The sequence below is a fragment of the Poecile atricapillus genome, chromosome 29, assembly GCF_030490865.1.
Source record: "Poecile atricapillus isolate bPoeAtr1 chromosome 29, bPoeAtr1.hap1, whole genome shotgun sequence".
NCBI classification, from domain to species: Eukaryota; Metazoa; Chordata; class Aves; order Passeriformes; family Paridae; genus Poecile; species Poecile atricapillus.
This window is the reverse complement of record NC_081277.1, coordinates 4,163,299-4,180,087: the sequence shown is the minus strand read 5'-3', so window position 1 is coordinate 4,180,087 and position 16,789 is coordinate 4,163,299. Positions and strand designations below refer to the sequence as shown.

The following is a 16,789-nucleotide window of genomic DNA, read 5'->3' as shown; positions in this document are numbered from 1 at the left end:
GGATCCAGAGGAAGGTTTGGGATCACTGATGGGATCCAGAGGAACATTTGGGATCACTGATGGGATCCAGAGGAAGCTTTGGGATCACTGATGGGATCCAGAGGAAGCTTTGGGATCATTGATGGGATCCAGATGAAGCTTTGGGATCATTGAGGGGTTTGGGATCACTGATGGGATCCAGAGGAAGCTTTGGGATCACTGAGGGGTTGGAGATCCAGCAGAAGCTGTGGTGGATCGTTGGGATCGTTCCTCCACGGGAAGCTCCCTCCACGCTCATCCCCTGGGTTCCTCTCCAGCGTTTGGCCACCTACGGGATCACGGTGGCCGAGCTGACCGGGGACCACCAGCTGTGCAAGGAGGAGATCAGCGCCACGCAGATCATCGTGTGCACGCCCGAGAAGTGGGACATCATCACCCGCAAGGGTGGAGAGAGGACCTACACCCAGCTGGTGCGGCTGGTCATCCTGGTGAGCCCATCTTGGAGCTGGGGTTTGGGATGGAGAACCTCAAGGGGGTCCTCAAAGTGGATCTGATGAGGGTTCCTCAAGGTGGATCTGGGGTTTGGGTGGAGAAGCTCAGGGGGTTCCTCAAAGTGGATCTGATGAGGGTTCTTCAAAGTGGATCTGGGGTTTGGGTGGAGAACCTCAAGGGGGTCCTCAAAGTGGATCTGGGGTTTGGGTTGAAGAACCTCAGGGGGTTCCTCAAGGTGGATCTGGGGTTTGGGATGGAGAAGCTCAAGGTGGATCTGGGGTTTGGGGATGGAGAACCTCAAGGGGGTCCTCAAAGTGGATCTGAGGTTTGGATGGAGAACCTCAAGGGGGTCCTCAAAGTGGATCTGATGAGGGTTCCTCAAAGTGGATCTGGGGTTTAGGATGGAGAAGCTCAGGGGGTTCCTCAAAGTGGATCTGATCAGGGTTCCTCAAAGTGAATCTGGGGTTTGGGTGGAGAAGCTCAAGGTTGATCTGGGGTTTGGGGTGGAGAACCTCAAGGTGTTCCTCAAAGTGGATCTGGGGTTTGGGTGGAGAAGCTCAGGGTGTTCCTCAAGGTGGATCTGGGGTTTGGGTTGAAGAACCTCAGGAGGTTCCTCGAGGTGGATCTGGGGTTTGGGGTTTGAGAACCTCAGGCGGTTCCTCAAGGTGGATCTGATGAGGGTTTCTCGAAGTGGATCTGGAGTTTGGGGATAGAGAACCTCAAGGTGGATCTGGGGTTTGGGTAGAGAACCTCAGGGGGTTCCTCAAAGTGGATCTGAGGTTTGGATGGAGAACCTCAGGAGGTTCCTCGAGGTGGATCTGGGGTTTGGGGGTGGAGAAGCTCAGGGAATTCCTGAAGGTGGATCTGGAGTTTGGGGTGGAGAAGCTCAAGGTGGATCTGGGGTTTGGGGTGTGGAGAACCTCAAGAGAGTTCCTCAAGGTGGATCTGGAGTTTGGGTGTGGAGAACCTCAAGAGAGTTCCTCAAGGTGGATCTGGGGTTTGGGGGAGGAGAACCTCAAGGTGTTCCTCAAGGTGGATCTGGGGTTTGGGGTGGAGAACCTCAAGAGAGTTCCTCAAGGTGGATCTGGGGTTTGGGTGGAGAAGCTCCAGAAGTTTCCCGTTTTCCCAGGATGAGATCCACCTCCTCCACGACGACCGCGGGCCCGTGCTGGAGTCCCTGGTGGCCAGGGCCATCAGGAACATCGAGATGACGCAGGAGGACGTGCGGCTGGTGGGGCTCAGCGCCACCCTGCCCAACTACGAGGACGTGGCCACCTTCCTCCGCGTGGACCCCGCCAAGGGACTCTTCTACTTCGACAACAGGTGCTGGGAACAGCGGGAGAAGGTGGAATTCCATGGAATTCCATCCACGTTTCCAGCTGGAATTCCATGGGATTCCATCCACGTTTCCAGCTGGAATCCCATGGAATTCCATCCATGTTTAAACCTGGAATTCCTGATGGGATCCCATCCGTGTTCCCAGCTGGAATCCCATGGAATTCCATCCCCGTTTCCAGCTGGAATTCCTGATGGGATCCCATCCATGTTTCCAGCTGGAATTCCATGGAATTCCATCCACGTTTAAACCTGGAATTCCTGATGGGATCCCATCCATGTTTCCAGCTGGAATTCCTGATGGGATCCCATCCACGTTTCCAGCTGGAATTCCATGGAATTCCATCCACGTTTCCAGCTGGAATTCCTGATGGGATCCCATCCACGTTTCCAGCTGGAATTCCTGATGGGATCCCATCCACGTTTCCAGCTGGAATTCCATGGAATTCCATCCCCATTCCCAGCTGGAATTCCATCCCCATTCCCAGCTGGAATTCCATCCCTGTTTAAAGCTGGAATTCCATCCCCATTTCCAGCTGGAATTCCATCCCCATTCCCATTTCCAGCTGGAATTCCATCCCTGTTTAAAGCTGGAATTCCATCCCCATTCCCAGGAATTCCATCCCCATTCCCAGCTGGAATTCCATCCCCATTCCCATTCCCAGCTGGAATTCCATCCCCATTCCCATTTCCAGCTGGAATTCCATCCCTGTTTAAAGCTGGAATTCCATTCCCATTCCCAGCATTTTTGGGAATCTCAGAATTCCCGGGGTTGGGTTGATTTTTCCATGGAATCTGAGAGGACCAGGAATGGATTTTTCCCTCTTTTTTCCCCATCCCTGATTTATTGGGAATTGTCTTTTTGGGATGAGGGGAATTCCTGGATGAATTCCGTCTGGAATTAATGGGATTAAAATCGGATTTTCCATCTTTTCCAGCTCCAATTCATGAATTTTCCAGGATTTTCCATCCCAAAAAAAATCAAATCCTGGAGAAATCATGGAATTTCTGCTGTCCCCATTGGAAAAAATTCCCAATCCAGGCTGATCCTGCTTCCCAAAATTCCCTTTTTCCTCAGATATCCCAGAAATTCCCGGAAAAAACACCAAAAATCCGTGAAAATCGATTCCCAATGGAATTAAATCACTGAAAAATCGGGATAACTTTTTTTTTTTTTGTGGAAAATTTCCCTTTTTCCATGGATTTTTCTCTTCCCATTCCCAGTTTCCGACCGGTTCCTCTGGAGCAGACTTACGTGGGAATCACGGAGAAAAAAGCCATCAAACGTTTCCAGATCATGAACGAGATCGTCTACGAGAAAATCATGGAGCACGCCGGCAAAAACCAGGTTGGAATCCTCATTCCCAGATTTTTCCTTGTTCCTGGAAAAAAAAATGGGATTTTCCCATTAAAAAAATGGGATTTTCCCTTTTTTTTCTTAATTTTAGGGGGCAAAAATGGGATTTTCCCATTAAAAAATGGGATTTTCCCATTAAAAAATGGGATTTTCCCATTAAAAAATGGGATTTTCCCATTAAAAAATGGGATTTTCCCATTAAAAAAATGGGATTTTCCCTTTTTTCTCTTTTTTTTTTTTTCCTTAATCCTAGGGAAAAAAAATTGGGATTTTCAGAGGACACAAAATGGATTTTCCCTCTTTCCCATCCCTGATTAATCAGGAATTCTCTCTTTGGGATTCAGGGAATTTTTCTGGATTAATCCCAGATCTCTTCCCATCGGAAATCCTGGATCAAATTGGGTTTTCCATGGAATTTCAGAGGCCAAAAAAATTCCTTTTCCCACTTTCCCATCCCTGATTAATTGGGAATTATCCCTTTGGAATTCAGGAAATTTTTCTGGATTAATCCCAGATCTCTTCCTCTCCAAAATCCTGGATTGGGCTGGGAAAATTTGGGTTTTCCATGGAATTTCAGAGCACAAAAAATGGATTTTTCCACTTTTCCAGCCCTGATTAATCAGGAATTCTCTCTTTGGGATTCAGGGAATTTTTTTGGATTAATCCCAGATCTCTTCCCATGGGAAATCCTCGATCAAATTGGGTTTTCCATGGAATCTCAGAGCACAAAAAAATTCCTTTTCCCACTTTTCCTGCCCTGATTTATCAGGAATTCTCTCTTTGGGATTCAGGGAATTTTTCTGGATTAATCCCAGATCTCTTCCCATCCAAAATCCCGGCTTGGACTGGGAGAAATTGGGTTTTCCATGGAATTTCAGAGGACACAAAATGGATTTTCCCTTTTTTCCTGCCCTGATTAATCACGAATTATTTTTCTGGGATGAGGAAATTTTTCTGGATTAATCCCAGATCTCTTTCCATGGGAAATCCCGGCTTGGACTGGGAAAATTTGTGTTTTCCATGGAATTTCAGAGCACAAAAAAATTCCTTTTCCCCCTTTCCCTGCCTGGATCAATCCAGAACCCCCCCATCACCACCAAACACCCCGAGCCCTTTCCCCAATCCCTCCTCTTTTCCCAGCTCCCCCCTTTTCCCGGGAATTCCGGGCTGATTCCCGGTTTTTCCCAGGTTCTGGTGTTCGTGCACTCCCGGAAGGAGACGGGGAAGACGGCGCGTGCGATCCGGGACATGTGCCTGGAGAAGGACACGCTGGGGCTGTTCCTGCGCGAGGGATCGGCCTCCACCGAGGTTCTGCGCACGGAGGCCGAGCAGTGCAAGGTGATCCTGGGGTTCCTTCTTCATCCTCCCTGCCCATCCCAAACTTCTCCTGTGGCTGTTCCCGATTTTCCTTTGGAATATCCCACTTTTCCTTTGGAATATCCCACTTTTCCCACTGTTCCCGCTTTTCCTTTGGAATATCCCACTTTTCCTTTGGCTTTTCCCGCTTTTCCTTTGGAATATCCCACTGTTCCCTCTTTTCCTTTGGCTTTTCCCCATTTTCCTTTGGAATATCCCACTGTTCCCACTTTTCCTTTGGAATATCCCACTATTCCCACTTTTCCTTTGGCTTTTCCCGCTTTTCCTTTGGCTTTTCCTTTGGCTTTTCCCCATTTTCCTTTGGCTTTTCCCCATTTCCCTTTGGCTTTTCCCCATTTTCCTTTGGAATATCCCACTTTTCCTTTGGCTTTTCCCTCTTTTCCTTTGGCTTTTCCCACTCTTTCTTTGGCTTTTCCCACTTTTCCTTTGGCTTTTCCCCATTTTCCTTTGGCTTTTCCCACTTTTCCTTTGGAATATCCCACTTTTCCCACTTTTCCCGCTTTTCCTTTGGCTTTTCCCGCTTTTCCTTTGGCTTTTCCCACTTTTCCTTTGGCTTTTCCTTTGGCTTTTCCTGCTTTTCCTTTGGCTTTTCCTTTGGCTTTTCCCACTTTTCCTTTGGAATATCCCACTTTTCCCACTTTTCCTTTGGAATATCCCACTTTTCCTTTGGAATATCCCACTTTTCCCGCTTTTCCTTTGCCTTTTCCCGCTTTTCCTTTGGAATATCCCACTTTTCCCACTTTTCCCGCTTTTCCCGGAATTATTTGGGATGATTTTTCCCGCAGAACCTGGAGCTGAAGGATTTGCTTCCCTATGGATTCGCCATCCACCACGCGGGGATGACGCGCGTCGACCGAACGCTCGTGGAAGATCTTTTCGCGGATAAACACATCCAGGTGGGATCGGAATTCCGGGAGAAAAATTCCATGGATAAAAATTCCGGGATAAAAATTCCATGGATAAAAATTCCTGGATAAAAATTCCAGGATAAAAATTCCGGGATAAAAATTCCATGGATTTCATCGGAATCGGGATCCGATGTGGGAAAAAAATGGGATTTTCCAGGGGGATGGGGAGAAAAAAAATGGGATTTTTTGGGATGTTTGAGGTTGGGTGGGAAGGGAAAAGTGGGAAAAGGGAATTTGGGAAAAATCAGATTTTTTTGGGAATTTGGGATTAAGGAAAATCAGATTTTTTTGGGAATTTGGAATTAAGGAAAATCAGATTTTTTTGGGAATTTGGGATTAAGGAAAATCAGATTTTTTTGGGAATTTGGAATTAAGGAAAATCAGATTTTTTTGGGAATTTTGGAATAAGGAAAATCAGATTTTTTTGGGAATTTTGGAACAAGGAAAATCAGATTTTTTTGGGAATTTGGAATTAAGGAAAATCAGATTTTTTTGGGAATTTTGGAATAAGGAAAATCAGATTTTTTTGGGAATTTGGGATTAAGGAAAATCAGATTTTTTTGGGAATTTGGGATTAAGGAAAATCAGATTTTTTTGGGAATTTGGGATTAGGGGAAGCAGATTTTTTGGGAATTTGGAACAAGGAAAATCAGATTTTTTTGGGAATTTGGGAATGAGGAAAATCAGATTTCCTGGGAAATTTGGAATTAGGGAAAAGGTCCTGCTGGATCTGATCCCAGTTTTGGATGAGTTTGGAGGTTCCTGGGTGGATTTGGAGGTTCCTGGGTGGATTTGGAGGTTCCTGGGTGGATTTGGAGGTTCCTGGGTGGATTTGGAGGTTCCTGGGTGGATTTGGAGGTTTTTGGATGAATTTGGAGGTTCCTGCTGGATCTGATCCCGGTTTTGGATGAGTTTGGAGGTTCCTGGGTGGATTTGGAGGTTCCTGCTGGATCTGATCCCGGTTTTTGGATGAATTTGGAGGTTCTTGGGTGGATTTGGAGGTTCCTGGGTGGATTTGGAGTTCCTGCTGGATCTGATCCTGGTTTTGGATGGATTTGGAGGTTCTTGGATGGATTTGGAGGTTCCTGGGTGGATTTGGAGGTTCCTGGATGGATTTGGAGGTTCCTGCTGGATCTGATCCTGCTTTTGAATGAATTTGGAGGTTCCTGGGTGGATTTGGAGGTTCCTGGGTGGATTTGGAGGTTCTTGGGTGGATTTGGAGGTTCCTGCTGGATCTGATCCCGGTTCTTGGATGGATTTGGAGGTTCCTGCTGGATCTGATCCCGGTTTTTGGATGAATTTGGAGGTTCTTGGGTGGATTTGGAGGTTCCTGGATGGATTTGGAGGTTCCTGGGTGGATTTGGAGTTCCTGCTGGATCTGATCCTGGTTTTGGATGGATTTGGAGGTTCTTGGGTGGATTTGGAGGTTCCTGGATGGATTTGGAGGTTCCTGGGTGGATTTGGAGGTTCTTGGGTGGATTTGGAGGTTCTTGGGTGGATTTGGAGTTCCTGCTGGATCTGAACCCAGTTTTTGGATGAATTTGGAGGTTCTTGGGTGGATTTGGAGGTTCTTGGGTGGATTTGGAGGTTCCTGGGTGGATTTGGAGGTTCCTGGATGGATTTGGAGTTCCTGCTGGATCTGATCCTGGTTTTCCTGCAGGTCCTGGTGTCCACGGCCACGCTGGCGTGGGGCGTGAACCTTCCGGCGCACACGGTGATCATCAAAGGCACTCAGGTCTACAGCCCGGAAAAGGGACGCTGGACGGAGCTGGGAGCGCTGGACATCCTCCAGGTGGGACCATCCCAGATCATCCCTCAGGAATTCCATGCTCAGACCCTCCTGAGATAATTCCTCCAGAATTCCATGCTCAGACCCTCCTGAGATAATTCCTCCAGAATTCCATTCCCAAACCCTCCTGAGATAATTCCTCCAGAATTCCATGCCCAAACCCCCCTGAGATAATTCCTCCAGAATTCCATTCCCAAACCCATCCTAGATAATCCCTCAAGAATTCCATTCCCAAACCCATCCTAGATAACTCCTCCAGAATTCCATTCCCAAACCCCCCTGAGATAATTCCTCCAGAATTCCATTCCCAAACCCCCCTGAGATAATTCCTCCAGAATTCCATTCCCAAACTCCCCTGAGATAATTCCTCCAGAATTCCATACCGAGATCCACCTGAGACAGTTCCTTGCCCAAACCCTCCTGAGATAATTCCTCCAGAATTCCATTCCCAAACCCTCCTGAGATAATTCCTCCAGAATTCCATTCCCAAACCCCCCTGAGATAATTCCTCCAGAATTCCATTCTCAAACCCCCCTGAGATAATTCCTCCAGAATTCCATTCCCAAACCCCCCTGAGATAATTCCTCCAGAATTCCATTCCCAAACCCCCCTGAGATAATTCCTCCAGAATTCCATTCCCAAACTCCCCTGAGATAATTCCTCCAGAATTCCATACCGAGATCCACCTGAGACAGTTCCTTGCCCAAACCCTCCTGAGATAATTCCTCCAGAATTCCATTCCCAAACCCCCCTGAGATAATTCCTCCAGAATTCCATTCCCAAACCCTCCTGAGATAATTCCTCCAGAATTCCATTGAAGATTCCCAGAATTCCGGATTTTTCCCTGTTGCAGATGCTGGGCCGTGCCGGGAGGCCTCAGTACGACACCAAAGGAGAAGGAATCCTCATCACGTCCCACGGGGAGCTGCAGTATTACCTGTCCCTGCTCAACCAGCAGCTCCCCATCGAGAGCCAGATGGTGGCCAAGCTCCCGGACATGCTCAACGCCGAGGCCGTGCTCGGAAACGTCCAGAACGCCAAGGTCCCCTGGAATTCCCGCTGTTTCCTGGGAATTGTGGCCGTGGTTCCGTCCCCGAGCGGGGATTTGGGGTTTTTAGGGTGTTTTGGGGTTTTTAGGGTGTTTGGTGTTTTTTACAGTATTTTTGGGGGTTTTTTTAGGGTTTTTTTGGGGTTTTTACGGTGTTTTTTGGGGTTTTTAGGGTGTTTTTTGGGGTTTTTTAGGGTGTTTTTTGGGGTTTTTTAGGGTGTTTTTTGGGGTTTTTTACGGTGTTTTTTGGGGGTTTTTAGGGTGTTTTTTGGGGTTTTTTTAGGGTGTTTTTTGGGGTTTTTTAGGGTGTTTTTTGGGGGTTTTTAGGGTGTTTTGGGGTTTTTAGGGTGTTTTTGGGTGTTTTTTAGGGTGTTTTTGGGTGTTTTTTAGGGTGTTTTTTGGGGTTTTTTACGGTGTTTTTTGGGGGCTTTTAGGGTGTTAGAGTGGTTTTTTAGGGTGTTGTTGGGGTTTTTTTGGGTGTTTTGGGGGGTTTTTAGGGTGTTTTTTGGTTTTTTTTAGGGTGTTTTTTGGGGTTTTTTACGGTGTTTTTTGGGGGTTTTTAGGGTGTTTTTGGGGGTTTTTTAGGGTGTTTTTTGGAGGTTTTTACGGTGTTTTTTGGGGGTTTTTAGGGTGTTTTTTTGGGGTTTGTAGGGTGTTGTGTAGGGGTTTTAGGGTGTTGTTGGGTTTTTTTAGGGTGTTTTGGGGTTTTTTAGGGTGTTTTGAGGTTTTTAGAGTGTTTTGGGGTTTTTTTAGGGTGTTTTGGGTTTTTTTAGGGTGTTGTTGGGTTTTTAAGGTGTTGTTGGGTTTTTTTAGGGTGTTATTGGGTTTTTAGGGTGTTTTGCTGTTTTTTAGGGTGTTTTGAGGTTTTTTTAGGGTGTTGTTGGGTTTTTTTAGGGTGATGTTGGGTATTTTTAGGGTGTTTGGGTTTTTTACGCTTTTTTGGGGGGTTTTTTAGGGTGTTTTGGGGGTTTTTAGGGTGTTTTTTGGGGTTTTTTAGGGTGTTTTGGGGGTTTTTAGGGTGTTCTGGGTTTTTTTAGGGTGTTTTGAGGTTTTTTTAGGGTGTGTTGGAGGTTTTTTTAGGGTGTTTTGGGTTTTTTTAGGGTGTTTTGGGTATTTTAGGGTGTTGGGGTTTTTTAGGGTGTTGTTGGGAATGGAAAACCAGGGAAAAATCTTGGGGTGTTTTAGGGTTAATTCCGGAATGTTTTCCTGGAAATGTGGGGGGAGGTGAGGGAAGGAAATTGGGAGCCAAGAAAAACAGATTTCCTTGGGAATTCCATTGGGAAAAGTGGATTTCCTTGGGAATTCCATACGGGAAAAGTGGATTTCCTTGGGAATTCCGTTGGGAAAAACAGATTTCCTTGGGAATTCCATACAGGAAAAACAGATTTCCTTGGGAATTTCGTACAGGAAAAACAGATTTCCTTGGGAATTCCGTTGGGAAAAGTGGATTTCCTTGGGAATTCCATACAGGAAAAACAGATTTCCTTGGGAATTCCATACGGGAAAAGTGGATTTTCTTGGGAATTCCATTGGGAAAAGCAGATTTCCTTGGGAATTCTGTTGGGAAAAGCAGATCTGCTGGGAAATGAGGGACCAGAAAAAACAGATTTCATGGAAAATTAGGAACCAGGAAAATCAGCTTTCCTGGGAAATTAGAGGCAAGGAAAATCAGCTTTTCTGGGAATTTGGAGTGAGGAAAAGCAGCTTTCCAGGAAAACTGGAAATCAGGAAAATCAGCTTTCCTGGAAAATTTGGGATGAGGAAAACCACAGGGAAATTTGGCGCCAGAAAAATGAAATTTCCCGGTTTTCTGATTCTGTTTCTCGGGATTTAATTGGGATCAGCTCCACTCCGGAGCTTCCAGAGCGTGCCAGGATATCCCTGGGATAATCCAGGATTTGGGAATTCCGTAGGATGCGGTGAATTGGTTGGGATACACGTACCTGTACATCCGCATGCTCCGCTCGCCGACGCTTTACGGAATTTCCCACGAGGATCTGAAATCGGATCCGCTCCTGGAGCAGCGACGCCTCGACCTCGTCCACACCGCGGCGCTGATGCTCGATAAGAACAACCTGGTGAAGTACGACAAGAAAACCGGGAATTTCCAGGTGGGATGGAGGAAAAAAATTGGGAATTTTTAGGTGGGATGGTGAGAAAAAAAAATGGGAATTTTTTGGTGGGATGGTGAGAAAAAAAATGGGAATTTATAGGTGGGATGGAGGAAAAAAATTGGGAATTTCGAAGTGGGGTGGAGGAAAAAAATTGGGAATTTGTAGGTGGGAGGGTGAGAAAAAAATTGGGGATTTCTAGGTGGGATGGTGAGAAAATGGGGAATTTTTAGGTGGGATGGAGGAAAAAAAATGGGAATTTCCAGGTGGGATGGAGGAAAAAGATTGGGGATTTGTAGGTGGGATGGAGGAAAAAAATGGGGAATTTCCAGGAAATTCCTGTGTTTTATCCTGGGAATTCCTGTGGTTTATCCTGGGAATTCCTGTTGTTCATTCTGACTGTTCCCGTTGTTACCCCGACTGTTCCCATGGTTTATCCCGACCATTCCCATGGTTTATCCCGACCATTCCCATGGTTTATCCCGACCATTCCCATGGTTTATCCCGACCATTCCCATGGTTTATCCCGACCGTTCCCATGGTTTATTCTGAATGTTCCTGCTGTTACCCCGACTGTTCCCGCTGTTAATCCCGACCGTTCCCATGGTTTATCCCGACTGTTCCCATGGTTTATCCCGACTGTTCCCATGGTTTATCCCGACTGTTCCCATGGTTTATCCCGACTGTTCCCATGGTTTATCCTGACTGTTCCCATGGTTTATCCCGACTGTTCCCATGGTTTATTCTGACTGTTCCCATGGTTTATCCCGACTGTTCCCGTGGTTTATCCCAACCATTCCCATGGTTTATTCCGACTGTTCCCATGGTTTGTTCTGACTGTTCCCATGGTTTATCCTGACTGTTCCCGTTGTTATCCCGACTGTTCCCGTGGTTTATCCCGACTGTTCCCGTTGTTATCCCGACTGTTCCCATGGTTTATCCCGACTGTTCCTGCTGTTATCCTGACTGTTCCCATGGTTTATCCCGACTGTTCCCATGGTTTATCCCGACTGTTCCCGTTGTTTATTGTGACTGTTCCCATGGTTTATCCCGACTGTTCCCGTTGTTTATTGTGACTGTTCCCATGGTTTATCCTGACTGTTCCCGTTGTTATCCCGACTGTTCCCATGGTTTATCCCGACTGTTCCCATGGTTTATCCCGACTGTTCCCATGGTTTATCCCGACTGTTCCCATGGTTTATCCCGACTGTTCCCGTTGTTTATTGTGACTGTTCCCATGGTTTATCCTGACTGTTCCCATGGTTTATCCCGACTGTTCCCATGGTTTATTCTGACTGTTCCTGCTGTTATCCCGACTGTTCCCGTGGTTTATCCTGACTGTTCCCATGGTTTATCCTGACTGTTCCCGTTGTTATCCCGACTGTTCCCATGGTTTATCCTGACCGTTCCCGTGGTTTATCCTGACTGTTCCCGCTGTTAATCCCGACTGTTCCCATGGTTTATCCTGACTGTTCCCGTTGTTATCCCGACCGTTCCCATGGTTTATCCTGACTGTTCCCATGGTTTATCCCGACCGTTCCCATGGTTTATCCCGACTGTTCCCATGGTTTATCCCATCCATTCCCATGGTTTATCCCGACCATTCCCATGGTTTATCCCGACCATTCCCATGGTTTATCCCGACTGTTCCCATGGTTTATCCCATCCATTCCCATGGTTTATCCTGACTGTTCCCATGGTTTATCCCGACCATTCCCATGGTTTATCCCGACTGTTCCCGCTGTTTTTCCGGCTGTTCCGGCAGGTGACGGAGCTGGGCCGCATCGCCAGCCATTATTACATCACCAACGAGACGGTGCAGACGTACAACCAGCTCCTGAAACCCACCCTGAGCGAGATCGAGCTGTTCCGCGTCTTCTCCCTGTCCTCGGAATTCCGCAACATCACCGTGCGCGAGGTACGGCAACCGCGGCGGCTGTCACCCAGAAACACCCGGAAACACCCGGAAACAACCAGGAACACCCAACAGCTGTCACCCAGAAACACCCGGAAACACCCAACAACAACCAGGAACACCCAACAGCTGTCACCCAGAAACACCCGGAAACAACCGGAAACAACCAGAAACACCCAACAGCACCCAACAGCACCCAACAGCACCCAACAACAACCAGAAACACCCAGAAACACCCAACAGCCGTCACCCAGGAACACCCAGGAACACCCAGCAGCACCCAACAGCACCCAACAACAACCAGAAACACCCAGGAACACCCAACAGCACCCAGAAACAACCAGAAACACCCAGCAACAACCAGAAACACCCAGAAACACCCAACAGCCGTCACCCAGCAACACCCAGCAACAACCAGCAACAACCAGAAACAACCAGAAACAACCAGAAACAACCAGAAACACCTAGAAACACCCAGAAACACCTAGAAACACTCAGAAACACCCAACAGCTGTCACCCAACAACTAACAACACCCAGCAACACCCAGCAACAACCAGGAACATTCAGAAACACCCAGGAACACCCAACAGCCATCACCCAGCAACACCCAGCAACAACTAACAGCACCCAGAAACAACCAGAAACACCCAACAGCACCCAGCAACAACCAACAGCAACCAGCAACACACAGAAACAACCAGAAACACACAACAGCACCCAGCAACAACCAACAGCACCCAGCAACACCCAGAAACAACCAGAAACATCCAGGAACACCCAGCAACATGCAGGAACACCCAACAGCACCCATCAACACCCAGCAATACCCTACAGCGCCCAACACCCGACACCCAACACCAACACCCAACAGCCAGCTCCCAATCAAATTTCAGGATGTGCTTCCATAAATTCAGGGTGTGAACCTGTCAGTTGAGGGTGCGGATCCATCAAATTTCAGGATGTGAATCCATAAAATTTCAGGATGTGGATCTGTAAATCCAGGACATGGATCCATAAATTCAGGACATGGATCCATAAATTCAGGATGTGCATCCATAAAATTTCAGGATATGGATCTGTAAATTCAGGGTATGGATCCATAAATTTGGGATGTGGATCCATAAAATTTCAGGACATGGATCCATAAATTCAGGATGTGAATCCATAAAATTTCAGGACATGGATCCATAAAATTTCAGGATGTGGATCCATAAATTCAGGACATGAATCCATAAATTCAGGGTGTGAATCCATAAATTCAGGACATGAATCCATAAATTCAGGACGTGGATCCATAAAATTTCAGGACGTGAATCCATAAAATTTCAGGATGTTGATCCATAAATCCAGGACATGGATCCATAAGATTTCAGGATGTGGATCCATAAATTCAGGATGTGGATCCATAAAATTTCAGGACGTGAATCCATAAATTCAGGGTGTGGATCCATAAAATTTCAGGACATGGATCCATAATTTCAGGACAAAAATCCATAAAATTTCAGGATGTTGATCCGTAAATCCAGGACATGGATCCATAACTTCAGGACATGGATCCATAAAATTTCAGGACATGAATCCATAAATTCAGGATGTGCATCCATAAAATTTCAGGATGTGCATCCATAAAATTTCAGGACATGGATCCATAAAATTCCAGGACATGGATCCAACCCGTTTTTCCTCACGGATATCAGGAACGGGTTTGGTTCCCTCCGGAGTTGGAATTCCCAGACTCAACATTCCAGGAGGGAATTTTTCCTTGGAGAGACCCCAGATCCTTTCCCAGCCAAGAAAAAACATTTGGAAAAATTTTTTTTTTTTGGAAAAAATCTGGAAAAACCTGGAATTTTTGGGTGTTGTAGAGTTATTCCAAAGGGATTATCCCTGTTTTTTTTTTCCAGGAAGAGAAGTTGGAGCTGCAGAAACTTCTGGAACGTGTCCCGATCCCGGTGAAGGAGAGCATTGAGGAGCCCAGTGCCAAGGTGGGAATTCCCGCTGGGAATTCCCGCTGGGAATTCTGGGCTCTTCCCACTCTGGAATGTTCTGGATCGGGGTGGGAAGATGGGAGAGATCCGGGGGATCCGGAAAAGGGGATGGAAAAATTCCTGGGATGTTTGGAGGCAGGGAAAGGAAAATTCCTTGGGAATTCCGAGCCAGGGAAAGGAGATTTTTTGGGGAATTTGGCACCAGGAAAAAGAGATTTCTTTGGGAATTTGGAGCCAGGGAAAGGAGATTTATTTGGGAATTGGGAACCAGGGAAAGGAGATTTCTTTGGGAATTTGGCACCAGGAAAATGAGATTTCTTTGGGAATTCAGAGCCAGGGAAAGGAAATTTCCTTGGGAATTAAGAGCCAGGAACAGGAGATTTTTTTTGGAATTTAGAACCAGGAAAAGGAGATTTGTTTGGGAATTTGGCACCAGGAAAAGAAGATTCCTTTGGGAATTTGGCACCAGGGAAAGGAGTTTGGAAACAGGAAAATCAGGTTTTTTTTGGAATTTGGCACCAGGGAAAGGAGATTTCCTTGGGAATTTGGGAGCCAGGAAAAGCAGATTTCTTTAGGAATTTAGGAATCAGGAAAAGGAGATTTCTTTGGGAATTTAGAACCAGGAAAAGGAGATTTTTTTGGGAACTGGGAATCAGGAAAAGGAGATTTTTTTGGGAATTGGGAATCAGGAAAAGGAGATTTTTTGGGAATTTGGGAGCCAGGAAAAGCAGATTTCTTTAGGAATTTAGGAATCAGGAAAAGGAGATTTTTTTGGGAATTTAGAACCAGGAAAAGGAGATTTTTTGGGAATTTGGGAGCCAGGAAAAGCAGATTTCTTTAGGAATTTAGGAATCAGGAAAAGGAGATTTTTTTGGGAATTTGGCACCAGGAAAAGGAGATTTTTTTGGGAACTGGGAATCAGGAAAAGGAGATTTTTTTGGGAATTGGGAACCAGGGAAAAGAGATTTTTTTGGGAATTTAGAACCAGGAAAAGGAGATTTCCTCGGGAATTTGGCACCAGGAAAAGGAGATTTCTTTGGGAATTAGGAAAGAGGGAAAGGAGATTTATTTGGGAATTGGGAACCAGGGAAAAGAGATTTTTTTGGGAATTTAGAACCAGGAAAAGGAGATTTCCTTGGGAATTTGGCACCAGGAAAAGAAGATTTCTTTAGGAATTTAGGAACCAGGAAAAGGAGTTTGGAAACAGGAAAATCAGGGTTTTTTTTAATTTGGCACCAGGAAAAGGAGATTTCCTTGGGAATTTGGGAGCCAGGAAAAGGAGATTTCTTTAGGAATTTAGGAATCAGGAAAAGGAGATTTTTTTGGGAATTTGGCACCAGGAAAAGGAGATTTTTTTGGGAATTGGGAATCAGGAAAAGGAGATTTTTTTGGGAATTGGGAATCAGGAAAAGGAGATTTTTTTTGGAATTTGGCACCAGGAAAAGGAGATTTTTTTGGGATTTGGGAATCAGGAAAAGGAGATTTTTTTTGGGAATTGAGCAGCTTTCCCAGGATATTCTCTGAGAATTTTCCATGGCCATTCCCAGATCAACGTCCTGCTCCAGGCCTTCATCTCGCAGCTGAAGCTGGAGGGATTCGCCCTCATGGCCGACATGGTCTACGTCACACAGGTGAGCCGGAATTCCAGGGGATTCCAGGGAATTCCAGGGAATTCCAGGGGATTCCAGGGGAATTCCGAGTGGGATCCGCCCGCAAAGGCCGCATTTGAAAAATTGGGAATTGGGGAATGGGAGTTTGGGAATGGGAATTATTTGGGAATGGGAATTTGGGAATGGGAATTTGTGAATGGGAAATTTGGAATGGGAATTATTTGGGAATGGGAAACTGGGAATGGGAATTATTTGGGAATGGGAATTGAATTTGGGCATGGGAATTATTTGAGAATGGGAATTCGGGAATGGGAATTCGGGAATTCAGGAATGGGAATTTGAGAATGGCAATTCGGGAATGGGAATTATTTGGGAATGGGAATTATTTGGGAATTATTTGGGAATGGGAATGGCAATTTGGGAATGGGAAATTGGGCATGGGAATTATTTGGGAATTATTTGGGAATGGCAATTTGGGAATGGAAATTCGGGAAAGGAAATTCGGGAATGGGAATTATTTGAGAATGGGAATTTGGGAATGGGAATTTGGGAATTCAGGAATGGGAATTTGGGAATGGCAATTCGGGAATGGGAATTATTTGGGAATGGGAATTTGAGAATGACAATTTGGGAGTGGGAATTATTTGGGAATGGGAATTATTTGGGAATGGCAATTTGGGAATGGCAATTTGAGAATTCGGGAGTGGGAATTTGAGAATGGCAATTTGAGAATTTGGGCACGGGAATTATTTGGGAGTGGGAATTTGGGAATGGGAATGATTTGGGAATGGGAATTTGGGAATGGGAAACTGGGAATGGAAATTTGGGAATGGGAATTATTTGGGAATTATTTGGGAACGGGAATTTGGGAATGGCAA

General features: G+C 46.0%; 1 protein-coding gene across 2 annotated transcripts in view; it reads left to right on the top strand.

The window, feature by feature from the left end:
• The window catches only part of SNRNP200 (small nuclear ribonucleoprotein U5 subunit 200), a 65,379-nt gene that overhangs the window by 24,969 nt on the left and 23,621 nt on the right, over positions 1 to 16,789 (top strand). For both annotated transcript variants that reach the window (XM_058859472.1, XM_058859471.1), the window contains 11 exons: positions 297 to 467; positions 1,601 to 1,794; positions 3,031 to 3,154; positions 4,352 to 4,501; positions 5,326 to 5,436; positions 7,109 to 7,240; positions 8,091 to 8,279; positions 10,199 to 10,396; positions 12,162 to 12,314; positions 14,218 to 14,298; positions 15,849 to 15,932. In XM_058859472.1, coding sequence (XP_058715455.1) covers positions 297 to 467; positions 1,601 to 1,794; positions 3,031 to 3,154; positions 4,352 to 4,501; positions 5,326 to 5,436; positions 7,109 to 7,240; positions 8,091 to 8,279; positions 10,199 to 10,396; positions 12,162 to 12,314; positions 14,218 to 14,298; positions 15,849 to 15,932 — 1,587 coding nt within the window. The remainder of the gene's footprint in view (positions 1 to 296; positions 468 to 1,600; positions 1,795 to 3,030; positions 3,155 to 4,351; positions 4,502 to 5,325; positions 5,437 to 7,108; positions 7,241 to 8,090; positions 8,280 to 10,198; positions 10,397 to 12,161; positions 12,315 to 14,217; positions 14,299 to 15,848; positions 15,933 to 16,789) is intronic.